The sequence below is a fragment of the Monodelphis domestica genome, chromosome 1, assembly GCF_027887165.1.
Source record: "Monodelphis domestica isolate mMonDom1 chromosome 1, mMonDom1.pri, whole genome shotgun sequence".
Lineage (NCBI taxonomy): Eukaryota > Metazoa > Chordata > Mammalia > Didelphimorphia > Didelphidae > Monodelphis > Monodelphis domestica.
Window position 1 is genome coordinate 336,284,763 of NC_077227.1, and position 23,224 is coordinate 336,307,986.

The 23,224-nt window shown below is 38.4% G+C and overlaps 1 protein-coding gene and 2 non-coding genes across 3 annotated transcripts; all 3 read right to left on the reverse strand.

The window, feature by feature from the left end:
* Nucleotides 1–845: 845 nt before the first annotated feature.
* HSPA9 (heat shock protein family A (Hsp70) member 9) lies at nucleotides 846–19,746 on the reverse strand. Its single transcript, XM_001368226.5, has 17 exons — nucleotides 19,203–19,746; nucleotides 17,160–17,218; nucleotides 16,982–17,069; nucleotides 13,467–13,648; nucleotides 12,501–12,625; nucleotides 11,313–11,386; nucleotides 11,120–11,226; nucleotides 10,500–10,662; nucleotides 9,769–9,861; nucleotides 7,206–7,415; nucleotides 6,122–6,349; nucleotides 5,145–5,249; nucleotides 4,386–4,503; nucleotides 3,011–3,105; nucleotides 2,176–2,268; nucleotides 1,928–2,068; nucleotides 846–1,608 (listed from the first exon to the last, which is right to left on the reverse strand). Exons 1-17 carry the CDS (start codon nucleotides 19,278–19,280, stop codon nucleotides 1,531–1,533), a joined length of 2,037 nt encoding a protein of 678 aa, XP_001368263.1. The 5' UTR covers nucleotides 19,281–19,746; the 3' UTR covers nucleotides 846–1,530.
* On the reverse strand, nucleotides 5,635–5,706 carry LOC130456723 (small nucleolar RNA SNORD63). The gene has a single exon (XR_008915768.1). It is a non-coding gene; the product is annotated as a small nucleolar RNA SNORD63 (small nucleolar RNA).
* LOC130456721 (small nucleolar RNA SNORD63) lies at nucleotides 8,812–8,886 on the reverse strand. The gene has a single exon (XR_008915766.1). It is a non-coding gene; the product is annotated as a small nucleolar RNA SNORD63 (small nucleolar RNA).
* Nucleotides 19,747–23,224: the final 3,478 nt, after the last annotated feature.

Sequence of the window (23,224 nt, forward strand, 5' to 3'; positions counted from 1 at the left end):
GAAATGACTTAATTTTTTTTTCTTGTACTTCCCATTCAGGACTTGGTCTGTTTTGCAGATGTGTGCTGTGTAGCTTTCTTCAATTTTACCACCAAAACTCCACCTTCAAGTATTTTTATTTCAGTGAAACCTTAACTCTAGATGCTCTCACTGTCCCTCTAGTTTATCTATAAAATCAGAAGCTACATCAGCCTAGGGGTTATAGCATTAGCAGTAGTTTCCACTATACTCATCTTTGAGAATAAATCATCCCCACCATTTCATACATTAATATTCTTCTCTCCATTCACATGGTCATCACTCTAATTCAGGCCTTCATTAGCACTTGCTTTTCTCCCCCTCCAAAACAGATGTATCACATCACTACCCTGTTAAAAATTTTTTTACCATGTCTCCAGTGACAAATTTATTAAATATCAGTTAAATAGCTAACGCTATTCATAATCTAGTTCCTTTTAAAGTTAATTTCATTAAAGTCCACATAGCTGTTGCATTGGCCTAAAATAGTGGTCAATGAGGTTCAAACTATCTCATTTCTGGCAGATTGGTGAATTGGGTACCTGGACCAGACTACCTGCTAGAATCATCTAGGATTTTCACTTCTAAAATTCCACAAGAATCTTGGTGGACAAGTCTCCAAGCATATAATGCCACAGCGAGGGAAAAAGGGTTAGACAAACTTTTCAGAGTTGGTCTTGAGGCTGAAAGTTATCACTAAGAAAAACTAATTTTTTGTGGTCATTTTAAATTATTCCACACTGACCACACTCAGCCTATGTTCTTGAGAAGAGCTACTTAGGTACTAGATGGCTTGTTAGGGCCTCTTCACAAACAACAAAACAACATTCTTTTCATATTTATTTTTCTTAAAAAATCCAGAATGGATCAAAACAATTATCAAGGAAGTAAGTACCCAAAGCAAAGGCAAGGTGGAGAAAACAGGATGCTTTAGGCAAGTTGAAGAGTCTCATTAATCACCTTGTTTCAAATGGAATAGTTCTAGATAAAACAAAGTAGACCCATCTCTTTCAGTCTAGTCTCTCCTCTAGCAATGCATGGTCGTGCATGGGCTATGGATAAGGAAGTCTACCAGTCACGTATCAGTTCTTGGCTAACTAGACAGACCTATCCTTACTGAATCTTTTAAGGACCATGGTCCCCTACCCTCAATTTTGTGACATGGTTTTGTTTCACTCCTTGGAATTACAGTCACTGTGGCAGACAACTGTGTCAAGCTTTTAAAATGATCAGTGAATCTCCCCCCCTCCCCCTTTACATGCAGCTGGAAAATAAAGATAGGCTGGGGATGAACATTTAGAACTTTGTATTATCTGAATTACCTGTCAAACGATAATTAGCTAATACACTCACTAGAATTTATACATTAAGGAAATTATATATAGAATACTGCAAAAACACAGTAAGACTGAAGTTTGCCCATTTCTGCTCAGGAAGGTCCTTGTGACCTCTGTTCCTAAGCTTCACAAATGTTTTCCCGATTTCTGCTCCAGTCAAGGTCAACTGGTGACATTATTGCTTCCCTTCTTTCTGATCTTCCTTCTGTTCCCCAGAAGTAGAACTTCCAGAGCCTTCTCGCTCAGAGGCCATCTATGAAGAAAACATTTGTAAAATTAAGATTTAAAATTTAAGCTATAATCTTAACTGCCCTGATATGCTGTTTTAGCTAATACAAGCTTCTATTTCATGAGTCTTTATTACTTGCCCAAACCTTCTAATACCCTACAGTTTATACCCTAAGTAGAAAAATGTTAAGTGAGTAATTACAAAAGCCAGTAGGCCTTCTATTTTAGCTAAATCCTCAAAATCATATGAGGAAACCCCTTTGACATTATTGGCCACTTTGCCTCTGGGACTTCCCCACCTATCACCATCCTAAACAGAGCTTAAAAAAAAAAAAATTCCGTACCTTTTTATATGCCATTTCAAAAAGCTTTAATGATGCTTGTTGTAGAGTAGATGCTGCCTGCCTGATGTTTTCTCCTGTTTCACTATCTTTGCGAGCTAAGAGCTCTCTCATTTTAGAGATTTCATCTTTAAGTTTGTTGCACTGAAGGAAAAAAAAATTGAATACATTTTAAATGATCAGCTCACCTTCGCCTTGCCATCATTGACAAAGTGCTAGTTAAAATTGACTGGCTTGAAAACACAACTCACCTCATCTGCTGGAAGTTGGTCTTTGAATTCTTCCATCTTTGTTTCAGTATCATGAATAATTCCTTCTGCCATATTGACAGCTTCTACACGTTCCTGAGTGGGATATTAAGTCCTAGTATTAGAGTAGAATGGTAATACAGAGTCCCTCATTCAGCACAGCAAATAGTAGTAGTAGAAAACAGGTTCTGAGATGACAGCAGACAATAATGAAAGACAAATAACAGTTCCATATGAATAAGGACTAGGTTTGTAATTTCATCAGGATAATTTGTAGAGCCCAACTTCTATGTAATTTACTATCTTTAGAATTGCCCCAAACACTGAGGCTCCCAGGTAACCTCTTTATCTACCACCACTAAGGTGTCTTTTTAGTTCTATATTATTAAGTACTATAAGGCAGAATATAATCATTTGGAAAAAAAGGCAGCAATAATAAACTATAAGAGATGAAGTAAAAGCATTACTATAGACTACAGCAGTTTGAAAAGTCTTCAAGATGGAGGATTTTTATTTTATTTTTAAAAAAACCCTTTCCTTTTCACCTTAGAATAAATACTGTGTATAGGGTTCCAAGGCAGAAGATAAGGAAATGGTAAAGGCTAGGCAATGGGGGTTAAGTGACTTTGTCTAGTGTCATACAGCTAGAAGTGTCTGAGTCCAGACTTGAACTTAGGACCTTTTCTTCTGTCTCTAGGCTTGGCTCTCAATCCACTGAGCCACCTAGCTGTCCCACTGGATGGAGGGTTGAAAGGATAGGTAATATTAAGGATGGGCAGAGGCAGCAGAAATGATGAGATAAAATCAGCAGGAAAATAAATGAGTGGAAAACAATTACTTTCTTTCTCCTGTCTTCCTCGGCATACTTCTCTGCATTCTTAACCATATTTTCAATGTCATCTTTGCTTAACCCACCAGAAGACTGGATCACAACTATAAATGAAAAAAAGGTAAAGGCATAATTTAAAAAATTAAGTTAAAAGTGTATTTACACATTAAGTGGTTAACTTTCCTCTTCCTTACACTCAGTATACTTATCAAGAGTAGATGACATAGTTCATGGACTTTATTGAGGCAATCCCTTTTGAAATCAACACCAAGTGATCAATCATTTGTCAGAAGAATGTAATATGTAGAGAAAGAAATGGGAAACTACTCTGATAACACAAATAAAACAATTGAACAAGCAAGCAATATATTGCTATCCAAACAAGTTTTGACTTCTAGGCAAACTAACCCTAAACTTCACATCAGAAAGGAAAATTTGAGCGGCTTTAAAGTTCAATGTCTAATATTCAGTTCTGCAAGAATTAAAGACTATAGATTCAACGACCTCAAGGCCAAGCCTCTAACTGACATACTTGGAGGACATCCTTACTTCTGTGAAGATGGGATCAACACTCCCCTGCCTATTTTTAGATTTAATCATCAGAAGTGTATACACCCCATTTTATCCTTAAGTGAGGGAGGTCTGTGACCCACGTGTGCAAAAGTGGGTGACAATCAGAAATGACTGACTGCCTCCTGGGCAGTCCTAAGCAAATTGGTCCACATAAAGTGGAAGAGGAATGCACAGGAAGTGATGCAAAGAAGTTTTTTTTTTTTTTTAAAAACAGTGGCATCTTCCTGTGAGGGGAAGTTCTTCAGAGTTCAGAGTTGGAGGCAGGTGAAGGATCTGCTGCTTCGTGGACCTGAGACTCTGAAATTTGATAAGACTGTTCTTGAATTTTTCCCTTTGAACTACCATGTGGGTAAGTGAAAAGGCCGACTCCCTTTTCCTGGTTTACTGGAGGGACTAGTCTCCAGAGAGGCCTCCCCCCCCAGGCCTTTTGGCTAAAACCCTTAGTTTATCTCTGTCCCCCCCCTCCCCCCCTACCTCTGAAGCCCTGCCTGGTTCAAACAGGGCTGGAGTAATTATCTCCCTCACATTACCTTTGCTTTCACTTTTTCTCCTTTTGTAAATAAATTGCCATAAAAAAGTCATTCTGACTCAAGTGATATATTTTCAGTAACCACATTTTTTAGTCCATCCCTTTTATTTTAACCCTTACACTTCTTTTTAGTACCAATGAAGTTAACAGGAGGAGAGAACAAAGCCTGCTCACTGGCCTAACTAAAGGCTAGAAGCAAATTGATGTCCAACAGGTTTAAAGCCAAATTTCTCTGTTCTCCCTCTTCTTTTTATAAACAGCACGATACAGACAAACACTCACTTTGTTGTTCCCGTCCTGTGCCTTTATCCTTTGCAGAAACATGTACAATTCCATTAGCATCAATGTCAAATGTGACTTCAATCTGTGGAACTCCACGTGGGGCTGGTGGAATTCCAATCTGAAATATGAGCAAATTCTTATGGTAAGTTCACAATAGAGGGGTTCATGTCCTCCATTCTCAATTCTATGCAGTATTCTTATAAATAACTCATTTAATTAAAAAACAAAACAAAAACAAGAAAGCTTCCAAAGGATAAGGAATTGTCCATTCTACTGCCAATTCTCAACTCCCTTCTAAGCAATTCTAACTGGAGGAACCATTTTTTTTTTAACCAGCAAATCAAATATCCCATTGCATCTAATTTACAGGTCATTCTTTTGATTCTTATGTATAAATGGATATTCTGAACCTTTGACTTCATTCCCCAGAAGTCCTTAGCATTTCCCAAAATTCCCTATAATCTCTCCTACGTCTCCATGTTGTTGCTATCACATTATTGTTATTTAAGTAGATGTATGCTCCTCCCATGCCCTCTTGGACCTGCAACTGGGCTGAAGTCAGGCAGTTCTTTTGTTTTATTATCAATAGAACTTTATAAAATATAATATTTAGTTATTATTAACTTAAAAACCCAGTTATGTACAAACTCCCAGTTGAAACCTCATACCACTTAGATTTTATAAGTGGCAGTCCAAGTTTACTAAAGAGAGAAATTGCTTTGTGGACTACAGGGCTTTTTTAGTTTTAGGATCACATACCAAAGTAAACTGGCCAAGAAGTTTATTGTCTGCTGCCATCTCTCTCTCCCCCTGACACACTTTAATTTCTACCTGTGTCTGACCATCAGCAGCTGTAGAAAACACCTGTGGGAAAAGGTGACAAGTCAAAGGCTGGGAGTTTAACAGGATGTTGTTCCTCTTCACATATAAAAACTAAAACCCAGATAATGAAATCACTATCCCAGTCCCATCCCACCTCTTTTTTTCATGAAAAGAGAAACTTCCAAGGTGCCCTGTGTATATACCAGTTTCTTCCTTGTTGGGAATGGAAGTGTGTAGAAAAGCAGTAAGATGAGTAATAGCCAAAGATGCCATGTGATTATGGAGGCAACAAGAGGGTAAAATGCAAGACTTGAGCCATGCTCAAGAAAAGCTGTTTGGGGAAAACAAAAATGTTAACAATTTTTAGTCAAGGAACTGGAAGAATAAATCCTTTTAAAAGATTTATAAAAAATATAAAATTGCATTTCATGCTCAGTTTTAGTTGTTACCACATTCCTTTTTTCTTCAGAATGAAGGGTTGATAAAAACATCACAGCACAAATACAAAAAATAATTTTAGTTTCTTTAGAAACTCTTGAGTATACACCACTAAAAGTGGGGGTTGTAGGAGGAGCCTGGCTTTCAATCCCCTAAACCATCTTGCTGCCACCTCACCCTCTTCCAGTTAGCCTAAATTCTTAATCAGTTTTTTTTTTTGAAACCAAGCAAAATCTGGGTAGAGCAAGCCATTTATTCCTCCCTATTATCCTAGGCAGCATTCATCCCTGCTAATAATTAGCAAGAAGGAGAAGAATCTCCAAGCAAGGCTGGGCCACCTCAAAATTCCAGGAATAGGAAAAACAAACTCTTGGACAAGATCTAACTGCCTAGGGCTATCAACCAAAAGTGATGCTTTCTGGAAAGACCAGAACAAACCTTTCCAGAGCTTTGAGATAGGCTGGAAATGTCCTTACCTGGCTCTTCTTGGTTGGAATAGTTGTGTTCCTATTGATTAGTTTGGTGAAGACACCTCCTAATGTCTCAATGCCCAGAGAAAGGGGAGTAACATCCAAAAGCAGCACATCTGTGACATCACCAGCTAATACGCCTCCTTGAATGGCAGCTCCAATAGCCACAGCTTCGTCAGGATTGACAGCTTTACTAGGGGCCCGGCCAAAGAGTTCCTGTACTGTCTGTTGAACCTAGGGTCCAAGGAAAAAGTCAGATCACTTATGGAGCAATTTACTTTCCATCAGAAGCAATATACTTTTGGAGAATTAGGGAAATAAGAGGGGAAGGTGGAAGTTATACCAATGTATCAATTTCCTTCAAAAACTTCCCTAAGTAGGAGGGACATAAGTCTCTACAAAGAAACTTTCAGTTTGCAATTGAGTTCTAACTGCTCATTCTAATGTTAAAATTGAAACAGAAGAAAAGTGGTCCTTTATAAAGCTCTTACAATGATAATGTAAAATTTCAAATAGCTTTGTTTTTTTTTATAATAGAGGATAGGGTATAGGCTCCATGTTTAAAACTAAATTTGACTTTCAGTTAACTGTAATTTTTCTGGTTCCTCACATTCCAAAGAAAAATTAACCTGCACTCCTCCTCAAACTGCTGCTAAACCTGCTCTAGAGAGATTACTTAAGTGTTCTCTACAACTGTCTCTTCAAAATGAGGTGCTGATGAAAAACAAACAAATAAATAAATATATCCCTGTAGAGAGACAGATACTCCTGCTAGAGAGAATAAGCTTTTCCTCCTCCCCCATATGATGGCAGCAGGCCAGAGTTCAAAGTCTTAAAAAGCATCCCTATAGCCATCCCAGTTTGAAGGGTCACTTTTATTTTGGCACTGGGAAGAAGGCACCCAAGGAAAATCCCATAATTTAACTCAACTTTTTCATCCCCACTTAAAAAGACCATTTTTTTTTAAAAACATGCCTACTTGGAAGATAATGGCCCCATTCTGTTTCTGGAAAAGGTCCCAAGGTCTACTAGGATTGTCAAAATTTCACCCATCCAAAGGGCCACTGGTCCTTGCTCTACTCTGTGATACCTTGGGCATTCTGCTCATGCCACCAACTAGAATGACTTCTCCAATGTCACTCTTGCTGACTTCAGCATCTTGCATGGCCTTCTGGCATGGGGAAATAGTCCTCCTGATGAGATCAGTGACGATCCCCTCAAACTGAGCTCGAGTTAGCTTCATGTTCAAGTGCTTGGGCCCAGACGCGTCCATAGTCAGATACGGTAAGTTGATGTCAGTCTGCAAAATTAACATTCAATGTGAGCAGAGAGCCAATGGAGAAGTGTTTACAATAAAGGTAAAACAGGAGGCTGTCACACAACTATGACACAAAGTTGGAATCTAATTTCCATAAAACTATATGTGGCATTTATCAATGTCAGTGGGTCCAGAGATATAATTTCTAACTGTTCTTGGGTCTTTATTTCCTTTAGCATAGAAAAATGCCTCAAGCAACTTGGAATTAGGTCTTAAAATAGCCCCCAAAAGCACAAAGAATGAGAATACCAACTCCTTATGTTGCTAAGGGTAAAATGTGTAATTCTGTTCTAAATCTCACTTGCACTCACCCCCCACTCCAAAATATTGCATTTCACCTTATAAATGTACTCATTATGAGGTATGAGGACTGAGAAAATATTCATTCTGATATATTCATCACAAGAAGAGCAGGCAAAATCAAAGCTACATGGCCACAATACACCTCAGAGTATAGGCCTATATATAGATTTAACATATCCTAATACTGAATAGATTAAAAACCAACATGAATATAATGTCAAAAAATGAAAAATGTAGGAAGGCAGCATGCCTAATAAACTTAGGAAGACTAGGACTGGTTCAGAATCCCTCTTTGGACAATTATTAGCTGTGTGATCCTAGGCTAGTCACAATTCAGTCTCCCTCTGGCAAAATGGATGTAAAAGCACCTACCACCCAATGCAGGGTTGTACTAAAGATCAAATAAGATGATACACATGAAATTATTATTTAGATGCTGTAGAAGGGCATAATCATATCTTCAAAGCAGTTGCAGTTATATTACCAGTTTTCTAGCCTTTTCTATAGGAATGTTACCCTGGCTCCTTCTTAACCTATGGTCTACAAACTTTAAGTTTGAAAAATATATTGTGACAATAGCATTTCTATACAATTGGCTTCCTTCATAATTTTGTATATTCTACACTACACAATTAAAAATATTCTGAAAACAGGTGGTGTTACCAGATTGCTGAAGGTGTCTATGAGGATAGCAGGAAAGTTAAGTAAGGTGAACAGATCCCTGAGCCATTCTTGTAAATGTTAAAATGCTAAACATTTTTATGATTTATTGTATTCTCAGTAGTCACTGAAGTGCTTTTCCTATTCTCTGACATCATCAAACCAAACTAGGAAAATAGCTATTTAACTAAACCCTGAAAAATAAGATAGAACAAAATTAAGACTAGCATTGTTACCAAATGCTACTCCAGCTTTTTTTTTTTTAAAGGGAATTCAGATGAGCTAATGTTAGAATCTTGACATTTTTCTACATGTAGGGATCTTTATTTTATAACTTGATTTCTTAAAGTACAATCCATTTTTAGCAAAACATTAGAAGTCCTTTAAAGAAAATTATGTTCAAATGGGTATATTTTGTGCTCAGTTTCAGTGATTAACCACATTTTTTCTTTTTTTCAGAATGAGGGGTTAAACAAATACATCATAGCACAAATATACTCCAAATAATTTTAACATTTTAGGAATTTTGCCTAGCCCTGGTGTGCAGTGCCCCCTGACCCACCAATATTTTTTTCTCCTGCTGGTTAGCATAAGTGCGACTGAGGTATTGAAAATGAGTTGGAATTCTGTAAGCTAGTTAGCTTCTATGACAACAGTGCCTCTAACTTTGACCATCATTCCATAAAAATACAGCATGCCATTAGCCACAGGAGAAGGCAATATATGAAAAAAATTATCCCAAATTACTGAGCAGCAGTAACTCTATATATGCAAAGAATGAAACACATCATTAATATACCTTTGTTCTAAGGGTGATCCATGATAGAGAATGATAACTATTTTGTGAAATTATCGACTTTTCTTCCTCTAAACATCTTTTTTTTCCCCCCTTAGGGGCTTTCACAGAATAGGTAATACTAAAAGCCAAAAAGGCCAGGGAACACATCCACCCACCTATTACATTTTATATCGTCTGGGGACAATTAAGTATTCAGCCACAGTATAGTTCTTCCCGTATTAAAAAAGGAACTTAAAAAAAAAATAACGTTCCTAAATAGGAAAAGAAAAATCCAATTTAAGTACACCCACCTATTTGGGTGGGAATAACATTTTACTCCAGGTATAATGATATGGTTAGACAAAAAGGTTACTGCGGATGACCTTATTTTCAAACAGGTTTTGATTCTCACTTCACAAAGACCCATTCTCTTAAAAACTTCAACCAAATTAATCAGAATTTTTCTGATCTTCATTATTTTGAGTACACTTCAATTGTTAAATCACTCCAATAAACAAAACTCTTGGTTGAGTGTTTAAAAAAAAGGTCAAAGTAGTTCATCAAAGAAAGTGTGCTGTGATCTATCTCTCTCACCTGTACAGAAGAAGAAAGCTCACACTTGGCCTTCTCAGAAGCTTCCCGTACTCGCTGAAGAGCCATATTGTCTTTGGTAAGGTCAAGTCCTGTCTAAAAGTTGAACCATACAACATGTTTTAATTAAGCAAAGCACCTTTAAATTTTACTGATTAAGGAATAAATCCCACCTCAGACTTTTTTTTTACAATGCCTACAATATCCTAAGCACCATCCCTTACAACAAAGACTAAGGAAAAAGATTGCCTTAGATTCTGAGCAAGTGTCACTTCATCTCTTTTTAAATCTTTACCTTTTTAGTATCACTTATAAGATGGAAGAGAGGAGGGCTAGACAAATGGGGTTGACTTGTCCAGGGTCCCACAGCTAGAAAGTATCTAAGACTAGATCTGAACCTAGGATCCTGACTTCAAGCCCAGTAATCTATCCACTGTTGACCCTCTTCTTTTCTGGGTCTCAATGTTTTCAACAGTGAAATTGGAAGGGGTGAGGAAGGTTGTACCAAGTGAGCCCTGAAGTCTCCCTAAGCTTAAAGACGAGTGGGAGGAGATACTAGATGTAAGATAACTGCTTGGTGGTTTTGTGGTACTAAGATTCTTTTAATTACTAGTAGTTGCCAGAACAACACTTTTCTAGCCCTTGTTCACAAACCAATCAATTTTATTAAGTATTATTCTAAAACGTGCAAGATTCTTTAAAGCTGTTGAATATCTGTTGAACTGATCACCAACCTCTCTCTTGAACTCCTTTACAATGTGCTGGAGTAAAGCCTGGTCAAAGTCTTCACCACCTAGAAAAGTATCTCCATTGGTAGATTTCACCTCAAATACACCTTTCTGAATTTCCAGGATAGAAATATCAAAAGTTCCACCACCTAAATCATACACAGCAATGCTTTAAAAAAAAAAAAGAAAAAAATTAGTACCTGAGATTGGACAAGGAAATTGGATTTTCAGTAAATGGATGGATATGAAACTAATTTACGGGTTATAAAATGTTAAAACATTTTCATTAATAAAAATTACTTTAATACTAAAATATTTCTGACTGGTAGTTTTAATAGGTGCTCAATAAAAGTGGGTTGAAACCCACTTAATAAGAGCAAATAAATGTTGATATTCAATCATGCTTTTAGATATCCAACACTCAATTCACAACATTCAAAAATTCTCCCCTACTGAGTCTGAAAGATCCAATTTCTTAAGATGAAAAACAGTGTCAAACCCCATCCCTTATCTTGGGGAAAGGGCAAATTTTTAATGCAACTGTGAGTTTCAAACACCAAAGGAACATCAACAAGTGTATGTATATAGAATGATTCTCCTGAAAGACATCCTGAAAACTTGCTTACACTTTGTCTTCAGATTTGTCTAATCCATAAGCCAAGGCAGCAGCTGTAGGCTCATTAATCACTCGAAGTACATTTAGGCCAGATATTTGCCCAGCATCTTTGGTGGCCTAGAAAGGAAAAATAAATATAAATTTCTACTTTGTTAATTTAAAAACATTTTCATTTTCATTGAGGGAAGTCTGTGTGACCTCACCTGTCGCTGAGAATCATTGAAGTAAGCAGGCACAGTGATAACAGCATTTTTTGCTGAATGTCCTAGATAGTTTTCTGTAAAAGAATTAAAGACTTAAAAAATCAATTGGGGGGAAGGGGCACTTTTATTTGAACTATAAGAATTTCTCACGATAAAAATCAGACTAAACAATCACTCCTCTGCGAACCTTCCAATCAATTAAAAAAGTTTAGACTTTTAAATAGTTTAAAGCTTTTTGTAAGTCACAAGACTGACTCTTTGATTCAGTGATTCCACTGCTAAGACAATAGCAATCCTTGAAATACCATAAAAAGGATTTAAAGACCTGTCTAGTCAAAGGTTGCACAACTGCTATTTAAAATTGCAATGATGTTCAAATGATCTGAGAATAACAAGTATATGAATATAATTAAATGTTGATATAAAATTTTAATACAATGAAAGATTTATAGTGAAGTGACCAGCAAATGTAATTGTATTGATTACAACTAAGTATGAATGCTCATGCAGGCCCACAAAGAGTCAAAAGCCAAGAACTTTCATTATTTTGTTCAACTTTACCTGGATTGTTAGATAAAACTTTAGTCCTTTTAAAATTTCTTCTTTACCTTATATTTTATTCTTTTTGATTATTTTTTGCACCCCCCCCCCCCCGTCAGCTGGGCCAAAACATAGAGCTATTCGACCATAAAGATTTAATTTCTTTTAGAGTTGATACAAATCTTTTTAAAATAGGAAGTTCTCTTCCTCAACCTTTGTTCAAAACAATCAGGAACGTCTTAAAGATGTTATTCTTAAGACCTTTTTATTATTTTTTTAATAACAAGAAAACATCTCCATCTACTGGGAGAAAGGAAGGAAAACTGACTAGCTCTAATTTGAACTAGCAATATTAATATAAACAAACTGGAAATCAATTTGTAGAGACTACACCAAGAATAAAATCAACAAGAAACAGAATGAATATATGTTACTAATGGGATTGACACTATGCACATGTAGTTTTGCTTTCAATTATATTTTAATAATAACTAAAAAACAAAACCAGCAGTAATCTACACAAGGAAGTCTAACAAACAATTTTTAGCCATATCTGAAAGCCAAGTTAGAAGGGATAAACGAAATGAGGTTTTCTGAGTCTGCTTAAAAAACAAAAACACAAAAACAAAACCAAGACAAACTACCTACCTGCAGTCTCCTTCATCTTCATCAAAACAAATGCACCTATCTGACTTGGGGAATATAGCTTCCCGTGGGCTTCTACCCAGGCATCACCATTGGAGGAACGGACAATTTTGAAAGGAACATTTTTACTGAAAGACATGAAAATTGTATTTAACCGAGAAAACTAGCTAAGACTAATTCATTACCAAGTGCCTATCAAAGGTGTGTCTGCAAGCAAGCTAATTCCTTTTAAATTACTATAGGCTAAAAAAAGATTTTAAAAGGTCTAATCTATAACATCTAAAAGTTTCATAATAAAATTCAAGAGCCTCCACTGTCAAGAGTGTCAAGGGCTAGGCAACTGGGATTAAGAAACTTGCTCAGGGTCATGGAACTAGAAGTGTCTGAGGCCAAAATAGGAACCCAGGATATATCTGCCTGACAAATAATTTTTGAACCATTTGGACTGGTACCTTTTTAGACAACATCTAGATAAACAAGGGGAAGAAAATTTGTTAAGAGAGCGAGGATTACTGACTAAGGAATAAAAACCTGTCAGAGATGGCACAAACATAAGATCACACACAGAATTAGAAGGAACCTTAAATGTCATCTAGCCCACCCCCAATTTTAAAGAGGATACTGAAGGCCAGAAGGTGACTTGGCCACCTGTAAAATAATTTGTGGCAAAATAGGATTCAAACTCTGGTTCTATGACTCCAAATGGAGTGCTTTTCCACTTGTATTATGTGGCAGTCTTAAAGGAAGTTATGGACCCTGTCAGGCAGAGGTGAGAAGGGAGTGAATCCCAGGCACTAAAGGGAAAGGCTTTTAAAAACAACACTAAGAGGACCCAAATTACAGTGGTCACAGCAGAATGAAGATTAGAATCTTAATAGATATAATGGAGATAAAGAAAAACTAAGAGTCAAAGGTGACTTAGATTATGAACATTTGAGTGACAGGAGAGACAATAGAAATACTACTTACATGTCCTTTTGCACTTCAGGATCATCAAACCGACGACCAATGAGGCGCTTGGTGGCATAGAACGTGTTGTTTGGGTTGGTGACAGCTTGTCGTTTAGCTGGCATGCCAACAAGGCGCTCATTGTCTGCTGTGAAGGCTACAACAGAGGGAGTGGTTCTGGCACCTTCAGCATTCTCCAACACCTAAAACCTCAAGGTGGTACATCCATAAGAACCCATGGAATGAGTCTCCATGGAAAGGAGTCTTCACAAAAACATCACAGTCAACTTTATGTGGAAAAGCCACAAGAAAAAGGGTCTCAATTTATAAAAACATAACCTTAAAAACCTTTAAAAATCAACAATAGTCTCAGAGGATTGAGAGCCAGGCCTGGAGACGGGAGGTCCTAGGTTCAAATCTGGACTCAGACACTTCCCAGCTGTGTGACCCTGGACAAGTCACTTGACCCCCATGGCCTAGCCCTTACCACTCTTCTGCCTTGGAGCCAATACACAGTATTGACTCCAAGATGGAAGGTAAGGGTTAAAAAAAAAATCAACAATAGTGGTGTTGGTTGGGGGGAATAATTATTTGCTACCTGGTTAAAATAGGTAATTAAGATGTTTATGAGGTCCTTGCTTTGCCTAACAATTCCAGATAGTGTTATGGGGTTTTAAAACACCTTCTAAAACCCTTAAATCCAAAGAAATACTTATCAGAAATACCTTTCTTTTTCTCATTTTGTACATAATCCTCCATCTAACAAATACATCAAGGCATAAATAAGTCTCTCTCAAGAGTCAGACGAATCCCTAAATATATTGGGGGGCAGGGGGGAGGGAAGGAGGAGTAGACCTACGATTTCATTGGAATAAGGAACTCCTAATAAGAAAGTTTCCTCTACCAAAGAACCCTTACTGCTCCCCTGCCTTGGAAGCAATACACAGTATTGATTTTAAGACAGAAGGTAAGGGTTAAAAAAAAAAGTCAGCATGGGCAAAGCAATAGGGATTAAGTGACTTGCACAGGGTCACCCAGATAGGAATTGTCTGAAGGCATATTTGAACCTAGGTTCTCCTGTCTCCAAGCATTCTATCTACTGTACCACATATCTGTCCCAGTAACACTATAGTTTAAGAAAGGTATATTTATTGGGGGGGGGGGGAGGTGATGTGAGGGAGGGGAAAAAATGTCTATTTGGGTAAACTCAAAGGAGAGAGAAATATATGATTGTCAGTAAAATATATAACAGACCACAGGATAGAAAGGCGAAATAAAGAGTTTGAGATCACAATCCTGACATAATAGCAGTGATAAGATTTCAATTATTTGACTATTTGTTAGAGTTCTCTGAGAAAAGCATAGCAGCTAATAACTTCTTCACTTGTCTTAAGAGAGAACTTCCTTCATCCTTTCAAAGGGTGGAGGAACGAATAAAGGGAAATTCTATTCTCAATCTAGAGATAATAGGGAAGACCTGGTAATTGGAGTAGAAATGGTAGGAGAACTTGGCTGGAGAATGACAATGCTAGAGTTTGCAAGAGGGAAAGATCTGTAGGATTCCATGAACTAAAATATTTCAGGACAAGTCTGCCCAGAAGGAAGGGATAGGAAATGTTCATGATGAAATTCCGAAGATATAAAGTTAAATAAATTAATTCAATGTGGAAAAATTGTATTTATCTAAATGTCACGATCCTATAAAAATAGTAGGAATGCTAAACTTCAGAATGCCTGGAGATTGTGGAGGACAGCTATGAACAAAAATATTTTAAATTTGTTTTTAAGCTACATTGGAAAAAAAAGCAAATTGATGGAATAAAATTTTTGGGAGGAAGAAACACCGAATGGCACAGAAAACAGAAATATTCAGCTGTCTTGGATTTTTTTTTCCTTTTGGGCAAAAAAGAACAACTTTTCTTTTATATATACACACTGACACCCAAGATTAAGGCAATGGTTAAGAAGGTACATAATTACCTATAATAAATTAATCACATGACCTAAATGAACTATACCCTTAGGTCCTAAACAAAATGAGGTATATGACTGCCGAGCCACTGAAAGTAATATTTGGGAGATTATGGGAAATGGGAGAGGTACCATAAGATTAGGGAATGACAAACTGCTCAATTTCCCCTCAAAGTAAAGCAAATAGACTAAAACCTGTAAGGTGGTAAGCAAACTTCTTTTAGAAAGGTGTCAGGTGCTCCATTTCTTTTTTAGCTAACATATGGAACCATAAAATAAACATCCTGTGGGTATAGACTCCCTAGATTTTAGCAAAGCTTTTAGATAATATCTCACACTATTTTTGTGCTGAAGATGGAAGAGATACACTTTAGACAACAATACAATCAGATGGATTAAAAACTGATTAAATGTTCGTCATTCAGTTAATGGTTTGATGACAATATACCAGAAGGCTCCCAGGATTACACTCTAGGAATCTATGTTAGTCTTGTGCAGCTGACCATTTTCATTAATGACCTAGATAAAGGCATAGATGGTATCTCTGTCAAATTTTTAGACCAGAGGTGTTAAAACACACTGACTGGGCTACAACACAATTAAAATGTAACTGAAATTTTTATTTCTATTTGAGTTTGACACCACCATTTCAGATAACACAAAGGAGGGATAGATATAATGATAGAATGAGGAAGCAAAAAGATAATGCCAAGCTTTAACATTGGGCAGAATGTTAAAGATGAAATTCAAGAGAGAAATATTGTACATTTGGATACCAAAAAACAATTAAATCAATCTCACAAGTACAAGATAGTATGAATAGACAGAAGACTTGCTCTGAATTGGCAGCAAAAAAAACTATGCACTCCTTGACTTCCTTTCAAAGGAGTGTTGTACTCTATCCTTGTTGTATCTCATCTAGAATACTGTTTTTAGTTGTAGCCACCATAGCTTAAGGGCCTCATAAGATGAAAAAAGGAGAGGGAGAAAGAGGGGGTGGGGAGGGAGGGCGAAAGAGAGAAAGAAGGAGACAGACAGATACTATTCTATTTAGGAAATGAATTGGCAAACTTAGCCCAAGCTGTTAACCATGACACAAATAAAGACTAACTCTCTGTGGGTCAGTTAACTTTGTTCTCCTCTAGCTCAGCTATTTCAGCATAGTTTGCACACTCCCTAACTAAAGTAAATGCAAATGTTAGCCACCACCGATCACAAGGAAACCCAATCTCATTATGAGTACTTAAAAGCACTCCTATTCATAAAAACAAAAATAGATTTTCATTTAGTTGTAGAAAAGAAAATCTAAGTTCATGGATGAATTAAAAACTAGGAGAAGGAAAAACTCAAGAAAATTTTAAACTAGATCACTACTTCTAACATGCAATTTACCTGTAAATTAGGAGAAATCAAGATGTTAAAAGTTGTGTTCAAAAGAAAAGCTATACTAGCAATCCAAGTCCCCCCAATACTCATGCTACACCTATAAAGCAAAAAATAATCCCAATCACCTGTTTTTGTGCACAAAATTAGTACCTAGGGTAAACATCAAGGTCAAAACTCACCTTTGCTTGTTTCCCTTCCATTACTGCTACGCAGGAGTTAGTTGTACCCAAGTCAATACCAATAACTGCCCCCTTAATTGCTTCTGATCTACAAACATATAAAACAATGTCAATTATGAATGTTAATCTGAAAATTTAGTATTTAACTTCCTTGCAAAGCAAATTATGTCATACTTACGCATAGTCCCGCCTTGAAATAATTCGAAAAGCCTCATGACTAAGACCATTCCAGCCATCCTGCAAGAAAAGATCATTAATTGGCAGAAAAATTAATCATCAATAGAAACACTGAACCCAAGCTCTTAATTGTTATAAAGTTAAGTCCAGAGAGGATTTTGCAGATCAAGGACTAGAACCTAGGTTCAAGACTCAAGTCTTTCCACTATAGCACTAATTTTAACAAAATGATTCTTCCTGCAAATTTACTATTGCCCAATAAAATATAAGGACTGGTACTGTTTTTGACTTTACGTCCCCAGGACTTAGGCACTTAAAATATTTATAACACTGTGACTGTTCAGGTTCCAGGTCCTTCACTTTAATATTTATATACATAGCATTTCATACTAAAAGCAAAGCCCCCCCCCCTATCTAAAATTCTCAATAATTATAAATATGAAGACAGTTTAAAAAACTGCTAAATTAGCAGAAATTCATATTTCAGGAACAAGGCCATTCTAAATGAAAGTTAATAAAAAATATCCAATTTAATTTTCACTAGCACCTGAAAATCTGAGTATGGCCCTGTATTCTCAAGGTTTAAGTGATTCCAAGCCACTTCCTATGACCTTGTGACATAACTGATTAGTGTAGGATTTATCTGGCAGTCAAAGACCTGGAAGGTGGGTGGGTGGAAAAAAAATCCCCAGAAAGGCGTCCAAAGTTTGTCTAATTCAAACCCTAGAGGCAACCGTGCCTTTCAGCCTAGAAGTAAATTTTTGTATTCCAGGGAAATGAATGTAAAGAAAACAGAAATACTTCTCTGGAACTACCACGACCCAAAGAGTAAATACAATCAGAATATTTTAAATTTTACCACAACCTAAGTATAAGCCGATCGCCAATTTAGACCCTCAAGTTTTGGTGAAATATGGCCACAACAGCTATTTTATGGAAACTATAAACTGATAATTGGGAGGGAAGAGAAAAAAAAAATAAGGCCGAAAAATCCAGGCAAACCACAAGAAACGCTTCCGGGGTCATAGTGCTTAACACCACATCTAGGCAAGGATGACTCTAGGGCTGCAGAAATGACTTGCCTTCGAAATCTACCAGTCAGTGATAATCACAACTACAATCCAGATCTCCTGACCTCTCCACCCCTGAACTGCTAATGATAGCCAAGAAGCAGAATGAATGGGGCTGAGATCCCAGATGCTTCAAGAGATTAAACTTTAGGGGGAGGAAGTGCCCTTTACTCCCTGTTATCATGACCTCTTTTCCTTAACTTTCCTGCACTCTAATGAATGTGGTGTCTTTCCCACCTACACTTAAAACCTCCTAGAAAACAGGTACCTCTCACCAGAGTCCGCTATCACTTAGTTCGAGAACCCAGGGAACTCATTGTCAACCAGGACTCATTATAATTCTCCAAGTAACAAGAGTCCACATGAGTAGGACTAGAAAGAGGACCAGCACAAAGAACAGTTAGAATAGGGAATCAGGAGGGATCGGGTTCAAATCCTACTAACGATGTTTCTTGGCTAAATAACTATGTGAACCCTTAAACCAAAGACCTCAGTTCCCGCACCCATAAAAAACTGTAAACACTCTTGGTAGCGCCCCCCTGCCCCTTAGCATTAGATTACAAGGTATTACTCCATAAAACGGCTCAGTCACACCTCCTTGGCAACAGTTATCGCCTTCATCCGGCCCGCAACCCAGGGCCGACCCATGTGGCTTCCTTCTTAAACGGGGACCCCTACTTGCCCCCCCCCCCATATTGGAGAAAGGAGAAACGATTATGACTCAGCAGGGCCCGAGAACAGCCGGGCTTCAAGGTCTCCATTGGGTGGCTCCTCGGTCACAGCGGGAGAGAGGAGTGCTCAACCCTCAACCGTCTTCACTCCCTTCTCAACTCTATCAGGGTTTCATCACCGGCGTTCGGCCTCAGCAACTCCGGGTTCTGGCTAGATCCGCTCCATTGCCCTCTGAAGTCCGCAGGAGGCGCCCGCTATCCGCTAAGGCCCCGAGGCAAAGGCAGGCCGAGCAATCCACTTACCTGGCGGAGACCGGCAGCTGGACCCCGGGAGGTGGCTCCAGCAAGGCGAGCGACGGCGGTGCGGCTGGCACTGAGCATGGCGGAGGGCAAGCAAGGGTGGGCGGCGAAGCAGACTGAGAGCGCCGGGAGGTGCGCAGCACGGCGGTCGCGGCTTTTCTGGAAACCTCCAACCACGTGGGGGAGGGGGCGGGCGTTGGGTCACTGCGTCCCACAGGTCCGCTTTCTCCCGGAGGAGCCTACCGAGGAGCCTGAACAGAAAGTTTCATGCTATGGCTCCCTGAACCCAAACTATCCAGGTATGCTGGATGTGGTTTGATTGAGAGAAAGAGTAACATGCTTTTTTTAAATACATAGGACTTTGGCCCCAGGAAGGAGCTTGCGGAAATAGGTAAATTATGTAGGCAATGCTACAGACAGCCTGGGTCCTAGTAAGACGGAAAGACTCAAGGTCACACTGGATAAAATGCGAACCTCTTACAGTCATCTTGCGTCAGGTACGTGGGAGAAGGGTATCATTACGTCTGCGCAGCCGGCAACGGCACTATCGTCAGTGGCGCATGTGCACCGAAGAGACGAAAGAGAGAAAGGGGGTGACAGTAGCAAAAGATTGATTTTGCATCTCATTGGCTGTCCGAGGCGCATGTCTGTTTGGAAAGCGTGGATTCAGAGGAGGAGCCTGGAGCGCGTGCGTGCGTGCGTGCAGGGCACGCAAAGTGCAATAAATTGGGCGTCATCTTCTCTTGTATTGTGTGGTTGCCATTTTGCCATGGAATCATGTTTGCATGTGACTTTTTATTCCTTTCCTTTCCAGTTACAGTCTTTGCCTTAATTATTGCAAGACTTAGAAATGCAAACGATCCCAGCTTTTTAAAACAATTTTGTACTATTTCAACGGGACAATTTAACTCAAATTAGCAATTCCTTTTTTTTTTCCAAATAATTGTTTTTTTTTTAAACCCTTACCTTCCGTCTTGGAGTCAATACTGTGTATTGGCTCCAAGACAGAAGAGTGGTAAGGGCTAGGCAATGGGGGTCAAGTGACTTGCCCAGGGTCACACAGCTGGGAAGTGTCTGAGTCCAGATTTGAACCTAGGACCTCCCGTGTCTAGGCCTAGCTCTCAACACACTGAGCTACCCAGCTGCCCCAAATAATTGTTAAGCACCTATTGTGTACTTGACTTAGTGCTGAGCCCTTAGGAAGCGAAGACAAAAATAAAGGACCTAAGACATGTATAAGATAAACAAACAAACAAAACAAACCACAGGTCGCAAAAGGCTCCAGAAAGGACCTTTTACTATGAGTTGAACTTGAACTTTGAAGGAAGTTGGGGGAATTCCAAAAGGCAGAGGCAGAAAGGTCGGGTTTGGGTGGTGGTGGTGCTGGTTTGTGAACACGGTAGTCCAAAAGTAGGGGGTGGGGGGAATAGAAAGTGGACCAGGTCAGGTTGTCTAGAAATTCAGAGCTTTGTTCATCTGGAGGATGGTTTAATGGAAGTTCAAGTTACCCAAACAAGAGTAAATACCAGGGAGCAGCTGGGTAGCTTGGTGGATTGAGAGCCAGGCCCAGAGATGGGAGGGCCTGGGTTCAGATTTGACCTCAGACACTTCAGCTGTGTGAGCCTCCGTAAATCAGTGACTGCCATTGCCTAGCCCTTACCCCACTTCTGCCTTGAGACCAATACACAGTATTGATTCTAGGATGAAAGGTAAATGAAACGTAAAAAAAGTAAATACCCAAACATTTTTATTTTATTTATGCTTACTACTCTTGTCTGTTTTTTACTGTGTAAGAAAATTGAAGGAATTGAGAGGATTGGGACAGCAAGTGGTTAATTGTGGGAATAAAGTGAACCCTATTGATTCTATCTGTGAGGAATGGAAATTATGGGATCCTTTAAATTTTCAAAGTACACCCTCTTTAACCACTATTAACAAAATACGACTACCGAAAACCATCACTTAAAATGTAATGCTTTATTCAGAGACTGAGACAGACAGAGAGAGAAAAGAGACAGAGACAGAGTTGGGGGAGAGAGAAAGGGAGGAAAGGAGGAGAAGGAGGAGGAGGGAGACAGAAATAGCAACTGAGAGAGGGAGAAGGATAAAGAGACAGAGAAAGGGAGAGGGAGGAAAGACATAATTGCTAAGGACATACCGTGAGCAGAGTTACTATCAGAGGTATCAAGGGAAATACACAGAATTTAGAAAAGACATTGACCCTTCTCTCAAAGAGCTTAAGGTTTATATTGCAGATGATATTAAAGTATACCCATATTTGTAGACAATTTGGTAAAGACAAATTGGTAGAAACTTACATATGGTGAATAGTTAATTTATGTGATTTTTAAGGTATTTTTATTTGCTTATGTCATTCTATGCAGACCTTTTTCTCCCAAGGCAAACTGTTAACAAAAATTATTATTAAATTAAATTAGACGAAGAACTTGAGGCTATTATTCTGTCCTTTTATTCCTAATTGTTTCCAGTTAGCTGTTGACCACAAGGAAGCTTAGAAAGAGAATATGAATGCCTTACTATAAAGCTATAAAGTTGTAAAGACAATTCAAAGTTTTTGCCCTTTCTGTTGAGTCATTATCATCATATTCCTGCACTAGCATTTGAAGGCTCTCCCTCTCCTAAATCTGTCCCCCAGTCTAACTTTATAGACTTATTTCATATTATTCCCCTTTAGCATTCTACATTTCAGTCAAATTAGCCTTTTTACTTGCAATTTCCTAAACTTATTTTATCTCTTGCCACCATCCTTTTGTCCAAAGTATCTACCCCAAATTGGTATAATTATTTTTACATAATACAGACAATAAGCATTGTATTATATCTATCTATCTATCTCTGAAGTTTATGTGTGTAAATTTTTGTACTGAACTGAGGAGAACCCATTTTGGCACAGTCCCCATCCATTCTCTGTTCTGTAAACCTTAAAATTTCTTAGACTTATAAATGTTGGAAATTTCACCATTGGGAAATTTCATACTTGAAAAATTTCCTACTGATAGTCTATTGGAATGTGAACCCCCCCTTGGCATGGGAGGGTCCTTCTCCTCCCTACTTAAGATTACTTTAGGACAGAAACTTTTTGCTGAACAATGGAAAAGGCTTTGACCTATGCTTAAGCATAGAACAGGAAGTTCTTTGAGTCATGATTGATTTTAGAATTGATACAATAGAGATACTTGGAATGACAGAACCAGGTCTTGGAACTTCCAATCTCCACCCTACTCAGGGTAACAGGATTTAGGAAGGGCTGCAGCAAAGGATCAAGATTTAATTATTTGAGAATATGACCTTCAACAGACATGTACAAAGCCACAGACCTCTGGGCGGTCCTGGGTTAAGCTAGAGCCACCATTGGCACAGGGAAGACATAGACAGTGATTGGTAGATATGAGAACTGAGGGGAGGGAACTTGGATGGTTTCCTTAAAGATAGTGGGGTCTGAGGACTAGGGAGGTTGGAGAGTTTTTGCTCTGAGAGGTTGTGCTCTGAGAAGCTTGCTCTGAAGGAGGCTGGAGGTGGAGGCCCCTGAGACTGTTTCTCCATTTTGGTCACGTGAGTGATAGGGACTGGTCTTTTTTCTTTGCCTCAGCTATCTAAGGGCTTGGGCCTTTGGCCCAGCCTAAACAGAGGGGGTATTTAAGCCCTATTCCCTTCTCTCCCCTTTCTTTCTCTCTCTCTCTCTCTCTCTCTCTCTCTAATACCTTTCTTCCTCCTGTTTGTAATTAAACTCCATAAAAGGTTGACTGCTGACTTGAGTTTTCATTAAGGAATTACATAGATGAATTCCTTGGCGACCTTAAATTAATATATATCAGTCTTTTAAAGTGATTTCCTTGTCACAGTTCTCCTTTTGTCCTTGGCTCTTAGGCTCATAAAAAATATTTTATATAGTAGTAGTAGTAGTAGTAGTAGTCTCTCGGTAACTGAGAATGACGATTGTCTTTGTGTGTTTTCATCTATGGTGTACCCTCATATGACTTTGAAGTTGGGGTTAGGATAGATGA

Bases quoted from the DNA above. Each gene is read 5' to 3' on its own strand.
- HSPA9 (XM_001368226.5), bottom strand. From the start codon at position 19,280: ATGCTCAGTGCCAGCCGCACCGCCGTCGCTCGCCTTGCTGGAGCCACC. The intron at 17,070-17,159 runs GTAAGTATGACA...ATATGTTTGTAG, and splicing joins ATTTCAAGGCGGGACTATGC to ATCAGAAGCAATTAAGGGGG. The intron at 11,227-11,312 runs GTGAGGTCACAC...TTTCCTTTCTAG, and splicing joins TCAATGATTCTCAGCGACAG to GCCACCAAAGATGCTGGGCA.